At 50.5% G+C, this 13631-nt stretch overlaps 1 protein-coding gene across 1 annotated transcript in view; it reads left to right on the top strand.

The window, feature by feature from the left end:
- The window catches only part of agap3 (ArfGAP with GTPase domain, ankyrin repeat and PH domain 3), a 65439-nt gene that overhangs the window by 44106 nt on the left and 7702 nt on the right, over positions 1–13631 (top strand). Inside the window, 4 exon segments of the mRNA XM_084707263.1 lie at positions 2392–2553; positions 9625–9779; positions 10562–10652; positions 10980–11202. Coding sequence (XP_084563389.1) covers positions 2392–2553; positions 9625–9779; positions 10562–10652; positions 10980–11202 — 631 coding nt within the window.

Here is a 13631-nt window from a genome sequence, read left to right on the forward strand (position 1 = left end):
AGAGGGAGAGAGAGAGAGAGAGACCCCCTCGTTCCACACGCTCCCAGAGGGCCTCAGACGGCGGTAAGAGTAGGTTAAAAACGACGTATTGAACTCTGGGCTCCCTCGCACACCTCCGTCTGAAAGACTAGCTGGAGACCAGATCTGAGCCTTTTAACTGTGACTCCTGTAACCCAACCCTGAAGATAGGGGGTCTGGAGAAGGGAAGAACATTCCAGAGAAGCTGGTGTTTATGTCATCGAGTATGAGTAGGTTTTGGTCGGATGTTGTTACTCATTAAAATTTTGGACTGGCCGCAACCGATGATTTTCTCACTCTGAATCGAGTCCCTTTGTGTCGTTTTCCAAGGCGGTATTACTTAGAAAGAGCTATGTTTGTGCCACAGACAAAGGGCTGGTCGAGGCACCGTGTTGAAGTGATCGTAGACCCCAGGGGATCATTTTTCCACAACACCGAGGGCAGAAATTGATAATTAGACGTGTGTATGAAGCCAACCCCCCAGGCAGGGGGCAGCCCTCCCCTTTCACCTCAAGCGACATTAAACAAACGGTGGACGTCCGCTCCGGAGCTTTCGGCAGTCGTCTCTCAGAAACCTCCGCCATAAGGAGCGGGGCCCGGCTGGGACAGATGCTGGGGGGGGGGGGGGGGTTACGTCGGACCCCTGTGCCCCCAGCTGTCTGCGCCAGCTAATGACTTGTCTCTGGGGGGCTGTTGCAGGGCAAGGCAGGGAAATTGAAACAGACGCCGTCGACACGCCGGGTTCTACATGTGCGTCGGTGGCCTGCGCCCCCCCCCCCCCCCCCCCGCCCCCCACACCTCGCCTCCCCTCCGCCCCCCCACACCTCCCATAGAGCGGCAGCCTGAACCATGTTGGCCAGCCCCAGACTCGCTTTAGCTTTATCGATCAGGCCCGTCAATAATCCCATTTTGTGTTTCGACGTCACAGTGCGTTTTCGTCATGCCTGGCGTGATGTGATATCATTCAAATGTCATTCATTACAAGAGCTAACTAAGCTCAAATCATCTTTTCTTCCCATCTTACCAATCAACCTCTAACCAGTAGACATAGACAGGAATATACTCCCATACACCCATAATGCCATTCCTGTAGGTGTACCGGTTCAGTTAACCGAGACACGCATCAAAGCTCAACAGTCTACTTCTTAATGTTTGTGTCTGTGTCGGTGAAAACAATTCCAGCCTATTACGTTGGCTCCTGCAGTATATTCCTGCCCACGCTTAAAGCAGCCAGCCCGGGGCTCTTTAAGGATCTCTAGTCTCCCTCCACTTGAACATCCTCAACCTCCTGCTGGGTTTGTCCCACTCATCCTCGGCAGCCCCATCTCCCTAAAGGTAATGACCAAATTAGGCCTAATGTTGTACACTAGCTAATGGCTCAGCTACCACATTATAGCATGCGCGACTGGCAACGACAACAGCAATAATCCCTGAGCCCCCTTGTCCTGGCTCTGCGCCCCTGGGGCCAGCACGCTGCACGGGGAAATGAATGGAGTTTGCCACACTACAATGAGCTTTTGATGGGAGACAATGGAGGGAGCTGGCAGCACCACACGGGGTGGGACGTGGAGAGCAATATGGGGCCCCATCCACTGGCCCTCCCACCCTCCCATCCTCCATCCCTCCATCCTCCGGGCCCCCCGGCCCCCCCCCGGGGCCCCCCGGCCCTCTCTTCTTTCAGATCCGTAATGGCATCCGCGGGGGGAGGGCGAAGAAGAAGGGGGAAAAAAGAACGAAGGGGGGGAAAAGTGATGTCAAATGTCAGGACGGCAGAAGGATGGCAAGCTGACAACCTTCCATCCTCCCTCCGTCCCCTCCGTCTCCTCCCTCGGTGGGCCGACAGTGGCGCAGGTTATTATCACATTTATAAAGTCACTTACGGGAAGCCGGGCGGCCTCTCAGCCCCCTGTCACTCGACGGCAGCCTACAGAGAGGCTGGCCGGGGGCTAGCCTAACCAACCATTTGTTAGCTGAGCGCACCGTGTACCTGCTCCTCATCCACTGTCTCAAGTCATCCCTACCTGAGTGACCAACCTCCCCCCTCCCGCCTGCCTCCCCCCCCCCCCCCCAAACACACACACGCACCTTCACACACATTTTCTCAATCCAATGTGTTACTCTGTGTGAATCCGTTAACATCCATAGGATGTGTACGTCCGGGTGATGTATTAATATTGATACTAGAGGGAGTTTGGATTCCGTGTTTTTATTATTTGGATCCCCTGTGCATTCAACATACATCATTTGCTCGACGTTACAATTAAGCTGATGTTTTATCTAGTTATAGGTGTAATATTTGATTGGGTGAGTTTTCCCTCCGTGCTCACAGAATGCACGTGTCTATCTGCCTGTTTGTGTCTGTCTGTAATCCAGCCAATGGGATGGGCGACGCCTCCACAGGAAGTCCCGGGGTGTGCAGCGCCACCAGCCCCAAGCTGGAGCCGCCTCCTTCGCCACACGCCAACCGCAAGAAACACAGGCGGAAAAAGAGCACAGGCATCACGAAGCCGGACGGGCCATCCACGGGCAACGAAGGTGAGACACCGGCTGGAGCACAGTAACAACCCCCTCTCTCTCTCCACCAAATCCCATCACAATCTGCTCCCTGGCCCACGGCTGACGGTCAGTTGTAATCATGTTTCACCCAGTATTTGGCTTTGCACCCAAGTGGCTGTCCCTGAGTCGAGTTGGGTGTATTTGTGGTCAGCCTACCTGCGTTTGGCCCCCCCGACGGTGACGTCGTGTGAGCCAAAGAAGCTGTGATGCCTTCGTCTCAGCAGGGGACGGCCATTCAACCCCTCTGACCAATTAAGAGCGATTCTGTAGGCCCGATGATGAATGGAGCGCTTTAATTGGATGGCATTGTGAAAACACAGTGGCCTCTCGGAGGCCATCAAACCGATTTCAACCGGAGCAGGGATCAATCAATCAACATGATTAATAGGACGCATCTTAACAACATTGGCACAGGCGTTTGGTGACGAGGTGTGGTATTTATAATCATTACACTTTCAGCGCGAGGCTCTGACAGCATCTCTTGGACTTTGAGTGAATCTGTCGGCCGCTTCCTTTAAACACACAATGTGAGCATTTGAGATCAAATGGATATACCCAATATTATTTGGGCCCTTGTTTCCTCTGTAAACTTGCTTTCACTTGCATACCATTAAATAGATGTTAATGGTCCAAGACTGGGCCTATCACAACCACCCTGCTGTTGTAATGGGCCAGGGCTTTTGAGTGACTGATGGTGGACATTAGGGACTATGGGGTGAACAGTCCCAGCGTCCTGAAGGGATCGTTAGTGGACATTAGTCCCTCCAGATAGCTCCTTGGATAATTGAGAGTACCTTGACCTCAGGGAATTGGCTACAATACCTAGCCTTCAGACGGGGTCCCCAGCATGTGTCACTGTGTGGAACAGGCCGACTCAAAAGTTTTCCTTTCCCGTCCAAGAAACACATTGTCTCTCATCCTTTCTCTTTCTCCCCCATCCCCCCTCCTTCCCCCCTTTGGTATTTTCTATTAGCATCAGCTTGTCTGTTCTGCTGAATGCCTCAGGAATACAGACATATTGCTTAAATATCGGAGTCAGTCAGCTGTAAGATGCAGGTTCTGTGTCTCAAAAGAAGGAGAGGAGGAGGAGAGACGGGATCCTTGAATAAATTGCGATCAGTTTATCTCATTTACGGGGCAATCAGAGCCCTGGAATGCCGGCCGAAATTGAATTTGAGTAGTTCTGAAGCATCATAAATCAAAGGAGCTGTGTGCGTTTTTAGGTGAGCAATCGTTTTAGGCAACATGGGAAGTGTTAGACAAGACACTGGTGAATCTGTTGCACCAATGCCTGTAAACCAGAAACAGGACTTAGCTAGCTAAATGTTGTATGTCACATAAATGTGGAAGTCGCTGAGAAACATCAGTGACGACCCCCAAAAAACTGATGGACGGACATGTCATTGTCACTGAAACTGTGTCGTGGAGACATTTGAGGAGAACCGCTTCCCTCAGAGAAAGTGGCAGCTGTGAGCTGTCGAGCTTTCCCCCTCACGCTTTAAGAGACGTGACGTTGAACGACGGCGCAAACGTTTCGCCGTGTCGAGTGCCGTTGTGCGCTTTCGCGCTCCGACCCGAGCTCCGATAACCTGCTCGCTGTCAGAGCTTTGCAGTGTAATGAACTTCTCATGTGCTTAAAGAGTGATGCAGGATGCATAGCGGGGCAACTGACAGCCCCTTAATGTGTTTCCCAGAAGCCTCCTTGGCGACGAGCTCTCTCAACGCACCGCTCTCCTTAAAACCCACTGGAAAATCGATGGCCGATAAAGAGTTATGTTCAAGGGGAGCTCCCATTGATTAATGCAGACTGTCAGGGAACGTCATTAAAGTACCTGCTTTTTGGGGTGGAAGATGTATCAAGTTTGTATTCGTTGTTTGGTAGGGTAGCGCGTGTGTGTGAGAGCAGACCAGGGCAGAAGTGGAGAGAGTGAGTTGGAGAATTTACAGAGGTGAGACTTGGCTCAGACTGGAATGGGCTTTGGAAATGAAGATATTACCATTGGCTGGTTCTTCTTGGTGTGGGAGATTCAGGTTTGGATGGGTGACATTCTCAATTGACGCGAGGTTGCCACGGTCTTGATATCTTCATCTCATAGTAATACTAATACATGAAGTGACTGTTCCTGCCTGCTGTCCCTCACACTGTCATCCCCTGACAGACAGACAGCAGGTAACCCACTATGAGAGGGCCTCCTGTGGGTCTCTCTACCTCAGTAAGGTAATGGTTAACATCCTCTGGAGTCCAGCTGAGGATTAGAAAATGGAGGTTTAACTGCCTGCGCTAATGGTGGGTGTTTATCTCAATACTTTGTTTTGTCACTCCCAGACTCTGTCTCATTTCCCAAAGCTGTCCCTGGGGCCTCTGTTCCTGTAATGGCTCTCCTCGGCTTCTCAACACAGCGCTTCGCAGGGAGACAACGGAATAACAAGATTCTCATTTGGGCTCCATGCACACTGCCCACAGATACACGTATAATTGACCGTGTTTTCCTTTTGCCGTATCGCTAAGTGTAACTCCTATTAGGATTTTGTGTTTGTTCTAGGGTTGTTTTCTTCTTCTTCATCATCAGGTTGTTGAGCACTGCGTGTGCGTGTGTGTGGAACAGTGTGTGTGCAGGTCCTTCCATGTTTCCGTGTGCGAGTGCGCGTGTCAAAGAGATGGAGGGTGCACTCTATCTCCGTGCTCGCCTCTCGGAGGTTGCTTGTGTGTGTGTGTGTGTGTGTGTGTGTGTGTGTTTCCCCCACCTCCCCCTGAGGCCCCTGTCCCAGTAATGGCCTACTCCTGATTGCTCTGATACAGGTTAGGAATATTGGCTTTAATGATGTGTAAAATGAGCAAGCAGCCGCTGTGACATTTACAGATGGCACCGCCTTGGCCTGTTCTTTTCCAACTGCTCGTTCATTTACAGGAACGGGGAGCACTTGTTTAAGTGACCACCTGACGCGGGCCCCTACACAACACACAGCGGCAAGGCGTCGCACGTCTCATACCAAAACAAAGTGTTTTGCGCACTGTCATCAGTTCACCCAGACACTGTCGTACACACACACACACACTCTGGCTTCTAAAAGCCTTTCTGGTCGCACCAGGGAGACGGATCTCCCCAAGGTGGAGGTGGAGGGTGATAGAGTTGAGATGGAGGAGAGGCTGGCTGGCTGGCTGGGCGCTGGAGATGGCGCTGCTGGGCTCCGCCCGGAACCCCAGACTAGAGGGCCCGATCTGGGCTTCAGCTCTCCCCTTAACCCCAGACTAGAGGGCCCGATCTGGGCTTCAGCTCTCCCCTTAACCCCAGACTAGAGGGCCCGATCTGGGCTTCAGCTCTCCCCTTAACCCCAGACTAGAGGGCCCGATCTGGGCTTCAGCTCTCCCCTTAACCCCAGACTAGAGGGCCCGATCTGGGCTTCAGCTCTCCCCTGAACCCCAGACTAGAGGGCCCGATCTGGGCTTCAGCTCTCCCCTTAACCCCAGACTAGAGGGCCCGATCTGGGCTTCAGCTCTCCCCTGAACCCCAGACTAGAGGGCCCGATCTGGGCTTCAGCTCTCCTCTGAACCCCAGACTAGAGGGCCCGATCTGACCCACCGTGTTGGGTCTTACCCTACGATGCTCCAGGGACAACGTCATAATACAGTTACTGATAACCCATGACTGAAGGATCATAGTATGGTTAACGATAACCTATGACTGACTGATCATAGTATGGTTAACGATAACCTATGACTGACTGATCATAGTATGGTTAACGATAACCTATGACTGACTGATCATAGTATGGTTAACGATAACCTATGACTGACTGATCATAGTATGGTTAACGATAACCTATGACTGACTGATCATAGTATGGTTAACGATAACCTATGACTGACTGATCATAGTATGGTTAACGATAACCTATGACTGACTGATCATAGTATGGTTAACGATAACCTATGACTGACTGATCATAGTACATGTAACAATAACCCATGACTTACTGATTGGTGGGGCTGTTCCAAGTTTTCAGATTTGTTAGTTAAAAGGGGGTGTTTATAGTTGTTTAAATGATGACATAGCGACATTTCTGGGTCAAGGGCCTTCCAGGTTAGAATGGTCATACTTTAGGTCAGTCTTACTACTAAACTTGAAAAGGACCACAGCATATTTTTTATGCACGTTTATAAAGGTACTTGCAAGGCAGCTGAACATCCTAAACTGATGTGTTCACAACCGCAAAGAACAAATAGTTACAGTCAACGTCTGCACTTGCCTCACTATTCTCCTCATCGCTCCCTTCCAAAAGTTGGGCCTCTCTCTCCCCCCCTTTGAGGTCCCTGTACCTCTGGCTCAAGGTCAGTGTGCCCCTAAAGCTTCATCCATCTCTGACTCATCCACTACATGCTGTGGCTATTGTCTCTACTCGAATCCACATCACCCATGTGATTAACAGTCACATGTTCATATTCAACCACTTCATGGGTCTTTAAGTAACCCTGTTAGTTTAAAAACCTATATAAATTCAAATTAAATTCAATTAAATTCAAAGTATCAATTCAATACAGTAAAGCTTAGGCATGTCCATATTTGTCTTCAATGACATCCAGTTGGTTATTACACCTCACATCTCTCTCTCTCTCTCTCTCTCTCTCTCTCTCTCTCTCTCTCTCTCTCTCTCTCTCTCCTCACAACAACATTACCGTCATATCTCCCTTTTATTATGCCATGTTAATTTAAGCAAATCATCTTTGCCTCGTTCTACCCAGTTGCCCCCCCCCCCCCCCATCACATTTAGATAGCATTCCTCCATATCCTCCCACTGGCTTCAGCTATGTTAATCCAGTTCTAATTGACAAGGACTTGTTGATTGTGTAGCTGGCAGATGATACGGTGGCAGGGGTCAACGCTGATGTTAATGTGACAGAACTGCTCACTCCCCAGTTAGCGCGGGGCTAACCTGACCTATTGAGTAGCGTCAGGAGAGCTAATGATGCTAGCAGCCTGCCATCATGGGCAGCTGCCCGTTCCATAGCAGGAACACCTCGGCACATTGTTCATGCTATTGTCCTTGCCTCGTCGGAGGAGGATGTGCTGACCCTCATCATCACATGCCATGGAAAGGGGGATTACTTTGGTTTACGCAGAGTGGAATTGCCTTTCCAGTTGCCTCTCCTGCATTAAAAAGCAATATGCGATACTGCGTCGGCTCCTAACGATGTCGATGCCGGGGCTACGACACTGCAAGAGAACACTGCTACCTTCACACCCTCTCCGTCCTCGGTCGGGTCAATGTCCTTCTCCTCCTGGTGGTTCTAGTACCGTATTCTTGTTATATTAGTTGTTGTATTTTTTTCCGTTCCCTCATCACTTTAAGAAGGCAGCCATTCGTTGCTTTTTTAATCTCCATAATGAAAGTGTTTTAATGCCTCCAATTTATTGCCTGGTCAGCCAACGAAATAATTAGCTTTGTTCAGGTTTTTCAGAGACGAAAGCGCAAGTGGAACATCATTGGACTCTAAGGAGGGCCACACAAATTGAAGCATTTTGAAGGGATTTCGAAGGCCATCTCAGAGGTTTTTTAATGTGTCTGTAAAATGACTACATTATTCTTTGGCGTGGTTTTCTCTGTATTGTTTTTTTTTTTTTTTTTTTGCGCTGAAATAATTCCATCTACTGAGCACAAACTGCAAATGTCACATGTGGTCTGTCTCTCGAGCACCTTGACTCGAACTGCTTCCATAAACCCTTTTGCCCCGTACCTTTATATAAAGACCCTCCGAGTCCTGTATTGATTCTGTGACCTGTAGTCGATCTCACAAACTAAATCAGATAATTGAAGTTGGTGTAGGGCTAATTGGATTATAGCTTTCCCCCTGCAGTGATGGCCCTCCGCTAGCACGTTGGGATTGCTCCATTAGTGCTGTCTGTCGGGCATCTGTCACCTGGCAATGTCTCCTGTGCCAGAGCGTGGTCCTTTCTCCAGACAAGGAGACGGAATTGATTAGAAATTCCAGCTGTGATCATATCTCTGATGAAGCTGACCAAGTTATGTCATGATTTTGAGTGGCAACAAGGAGAGGTTTCCGTGGCGATATTGGTCATTGAATTGGACCTCTGTTTAGTTATTGGACGTGATCCTTTTGTGTGGCACAGAGATGCCTGTCCCCCCCCCCCCCCAAAAAAAAAACAAAAAAAACAAGAACTACACAATGATGGCTCCATCTTTGATAAGAGTTAATACCAAACTTGTCCCACACACACTCAAACCATTTGAAGAGGTACGGAGAGCTCTGTAGCAGAGCGCCATTCTCCCCTGTGAATATCCGCCTCCAGTCCTCGAAACATGGTTTATGCAAATGACGAGCGCTATTTGCATAGCCATAATTAGGTAATTACAAATCGTTTGGCAATGAGATCATGCATGGGCAGAGAACAGAGGATTTACATCACTCACATTGTACTGTAACGGCTTAATGAATTGCCTCTAAGCAGAGGAGGCATTATGATGCCGTGGTATAGCATATGTCGTGTCAAAGCCCCCAGCCCATATGACAGGTGACATTTCCATAACGGCTGCTTCATCATCAGCAGTGTATTACAGATCAAACGTCTACATCCCATGGTTAATATCCTACAGATGTGCTCCTAATTAGGTTAAATAACAGGATTCCTGGAAAAAACATGTAAGAAATGGGACACAGACAGAAAACTAGGCAGTATAAATGCACAGGATGTATAAATGCTGTGGTTGTTTGTAACAGCCAGTTATGCTAAGTGCATTATAGCGCTGGTCATTATTTTCAAGGGTGCACAATCAGTTTGGAGTAGGGTTGCCCTCATCGTGCTTTAACAGGACATCCATGCCCCAACTATCAATTACATATCAAAGAAATCAACAACAAAAAAACGTCATTCGTGCACTTGACCATCTGCCCGCCGTTTGGTGGCATTGTTGTAAATAGCCCCGGCCATTTCGAAAATTACAATTCTCCTCACACACCTCCAGCTTTTCCCGTCTCCGTCCACTGTCATGGATCCCGAACATCAGTGGGTCATTTGTGTCGTTTTCTTCCAGAGCAAGAGGAGTCGTTTGAGTTTGTCATCGTGTCCCTGACCGGCCAGATGTGGCACTTCGAGGCGTCCACGTTTGAGGAGCGAGAGCTTTGGGTCCAGGCCATCGAGAGCCAGATCTTCGCCAGCCTGCAGTCCTGTGAAAGCATGAAGAACAAGGTGGGCGCCCGGGCCATCAAACACCAAAACAACCCAGAGGTCCACCTCGGCATTTTGGGTGTCCTGTCTGATCTCTGATGACGCCAACTCCATGCACACCACACGTGCTTAGTTGAAACATAGCCGTGCCCTGACAGTGTTAACCTGCGCCGTACCCCCCCCCCTCATCATCCAGCAGAGGGTTATGTGTGACAGCCCCCCTCTCTCTCTCTCTTCTGTCTCTTGGACTGTCTGTGAGCCGTCACACGCGGGAGGCTGTCTTGTCAGCCAGGTTCACTACATTGTGGGCCATCTCTTATTAGGGCTGACAGACATCCCAGATAGGAACACGGGCTGCGTCAGTGTGCTGGGAAGACAACACCTCATTTTGACATTCCCCTCCCCTCCCTGCCTCTCTTTCTTTCTTTGTTTCTGTCTCTCTCTCCCCCTCCCTCTCTTTCTCTCTGTCTCTCTCCCCCTCCCTCTCTTTCTCTCTGTCTCTCTCCCCCTCCCTCTCTTTCTCTCTGTCTCTCTCCCCCTCCCTCTCTTTCTCTCTGTCTCTCTCCCCCTCCCTCTCTTTCTCTCTGTCTCTCTCCCCCTCCCTCTCTTTCTCTCTGTCTCTCTCCCCCTCCCTCTCTTTCTCTCTGTCTCTCTCCCCCCCCCCTCTCTTTCTCCCTGTCTCTCTCCCTCCCTCACTCTATCAGCATTCAAAGCCCCCCCCCCCCCCCCCGTACCTCTCCTCCTCCTCTCACCTCCGTCTGCTGTTATGTGTCTGACCTCCTGTCTCTGTGACCTCCCCACAGTCTCGTCTGGGCAGCCAGAGCGACGCGGTGGCCATGCAGTCCGTACGCAACGTGAGAGGGAACAGCTTCTGTGTGGACTGTGATGCGCCCAGTGAGTACCGCCCTCCCGACCGGGCTCCACGCGATCCAGACAAGCACCCCTCAGGGGATCAGCCACGCAGCGAGCGGCACCAAGCCTGCCTTGGGAGGGGTATTTGTGGTGGCTCACTGGATAAGGGCGCGTAGCACAGGGGCCTTACAGCGGCGGCGTGGGTTTGAATCCAGCCTGAGACCTTTGCTGCATGTCTTCCCCTCTGTCTCCCTTGTCTCGCCCCATTGCACTGAAAACTGTCCAGGAAAGCATGACAATGCTTCAAGATTTCGGTTGAACCGAAAAACATTGCAGTACCATTTGTCTGAATCCACTTCCTCTCCCCAGATCCAGACTGGGCCAGTCTGAACCTGGGGGCTCTGATCTGCATCGAGTGCTCGGGGATCCACAGGAACCTGGGCACCCACCTGTCCCGCGTGCGCTCCCTGGACCTGGACGACTGGCCCGTGGAGCTCAGCATGGTGATGGCGGCCATCGGGAACGCCATGGCCAACAGTGTGTGGGAGGGCGCTCTGGAGGGCTACAGCAAGCCTGGCTCAGACTGCAGCAGGTCTGTTCTCACACACACACACACACACACGCACACCTCTATTGTGTCTGGGTCTGTCTTTGCGGTATAGCATGGGCGTCGCTTTGAGTATACATCTGATAACATGGCAGTATACGTCTGACATGCATTTGAAAACAGCAAATCTGTTCCCCTTCACCTTTTTTTTGCGAGAAAATATTGATCGTCCACATCCTCAGTTTAAAACAAAGCTTCGCCCCTGCAATGTAGTATGCAACTGTTTTTGTTTAGCCTCTTGTCCTTATATATAATTCCCTCTCTCTGTCTGTCTCTCACTTTGTTTCTATCATCTGTCTTGTCTTAAGACCCATAAGTCACAGCGTGTCAAGTGTGACATCATTTGGAGCCTCGGTGTTAAAGGCTCCACTCCGAGTAAACGTAGCCTGTCACTTGGGGTATGAGTGTCACTCTGGTGCTGGAGACCATGAACCCCTTCACATGACAGCCCCACCGGTCCCAACGTTCTACCGATGAACCCGAACTTTCTATTTCATCAACACATCACTGCTGAAATAGATGAGCCAGCCCAGAAAAGGTTTCAGTTTGGGGTTGTTTATCTTTGGCTGACAGGTTAGGCCAAGCCAGCCCGCCTGTCTAATGGCCTGGGATGAGGAGGTGGAGGTAATTAAGCAGCCCATTGTAGTGTTGGCCCCCCACCCCAGGGGCCAGGCCCCAGGTCCTTGCCTGCCCTGTCACATATCCATCACTGAGGGGGTAGGGAGGTTGGGGAGGGTGGGTGGTGGAGGGTGGTGGGCTCGCTGTGCCTGTCAGAGAAAACAGAGGACAGCCCCGTTCAGGTCATCGTGTCAAAGACTTAAACATGCCGCGCACACACACTGCGTCTGTGGTGCTGTTTGAGGTTCCAAGTCTGCTTCGAACCGCCATCGCTTCAGCGGAAACAGAACCCCCTCCAGAGGGAACAGTTGGAAGGTGAGGTCAGACTAAGGTTCCAGATGTTTTGTAGGCCGCAGACGCGCTCGAGTCGATCGTCGACAGGACGGCGTCCTATCTCGGTCTGTCTGGCTGGCCCACGGATGTGCCGTCTGAAGTGAGCGATGGCCCACAGTTATGTATCGAATGGCCAAAGCGCCTCGACGTCGACTTGATGAAAGATTATCGATGTTGATTCCTCTCCTTCCCCCCGTCAGTCCTCTCTGAGTCGCCTCGGGGCGGAATGTTTTTCATTGTCAGGAAAATCGGATCTCATCCCGGGGAGGGAGGGAGGTAATTTCTTCATTCCCCCCCCCCCATCAAACAAGCATTTCTCTACGTACACCCATTAACCAACCCTGGGAGGAAGAAACCTCCACTCGTCTATCTCTTGGTAATCACTGATTACAACGTTTTCCTTCGCTTGCTCGTCGTCTCATCGCGGGCCTCGTTCCGGGGAATAGAGAAAAAACATCCGTCTCGAGCTCGCATATGAAGTACACGTTTCCCAGGTCGTGTTGTGGAGACGTGAGGGAGGGACGTTGCCTCACCTCGTCATGCCGGGTCTGTCAGCCCCGGCCCCCGGCCTCGCCGCCCCCCCAGACAGGCCCCGTGTTTTAATTGCGTCGCCGCGTTGACGCCTAGCATCTTTGTGATGGCGCCCAGGCAGACGAGCCGCCGCCTCTTCCGCCTGCTAAGCGTTAGTGACACCTCATCTCAACGATTCAGTAACTACCTCGAGATGGGGCCCCGCAGACTGATCCAACGTCTCCTGCTACACTAGTTTTTATACCCCGTTTTTTGGTGGTGGTGGTGGGGGGGGGGCGGGGTCTTTTCGAAATTTTATTTAAGATGCATTCATCCACAAGATTGGTTTAGCTTCTCAAATCCAGAATTCAGAATGGGGAGGATTCAACGTGCCGGTTGTTGTGGTGGAGATTCACAGACGCTTCATAATAGATTATGAAGCGTAGGCCTTGTCACTTTTGGTCAGGCTATCCCGTATCTTTCCATATTTATGTACAGGTGTATGTAGTCCTTTTATTATCTGCTGCACTTTTACTATATACACTACCAGCCGTCACTGTGGATTAAACCGTCTGCTGAATGAATGCATGTAATAGTATATTCTGCTTTAACAGTTTAATAATATCAAGCCAGAAGAGTTCAGATTAGATTCATATCTTGAATTACATTGTACGTTTGAAATGATTCATGCATTTGAATGCCAGTTAGGGAGTGGATCCATCAATAGATCATGGTGACAGGAACGACACAGCTCACATGAATGACTCTGCTCACATAGATCTCTGAGAGCGGTGCGTCCCAGCACTGTTTGCAGTCAGCATATTGGTGGGGAGTTGTTCCTTTAATTAGCACCTGGCTGTCGTTGTGTTCTGCACGTCTTCTCTAATTGGCTGGCACGCTCGTGAGAGAAAATAGCGCAGACTGTTTTAACTGGCACAGGGGAAGCCACTGGC

This window comes from Hypomesus nipponensis, chromosome 10, assembly GCF_054491055.1.
Source record: "Hypomesus nipponensis isolate SF chromosome 10, ASM5449105v1, whole genome shotgun sequence".
NCBI lineage: Eukaryota > Metazoa > Chordata > Actinopteri > Osmeriformes > Osmeridae > Hypomesus > Hypomesus nipponensis.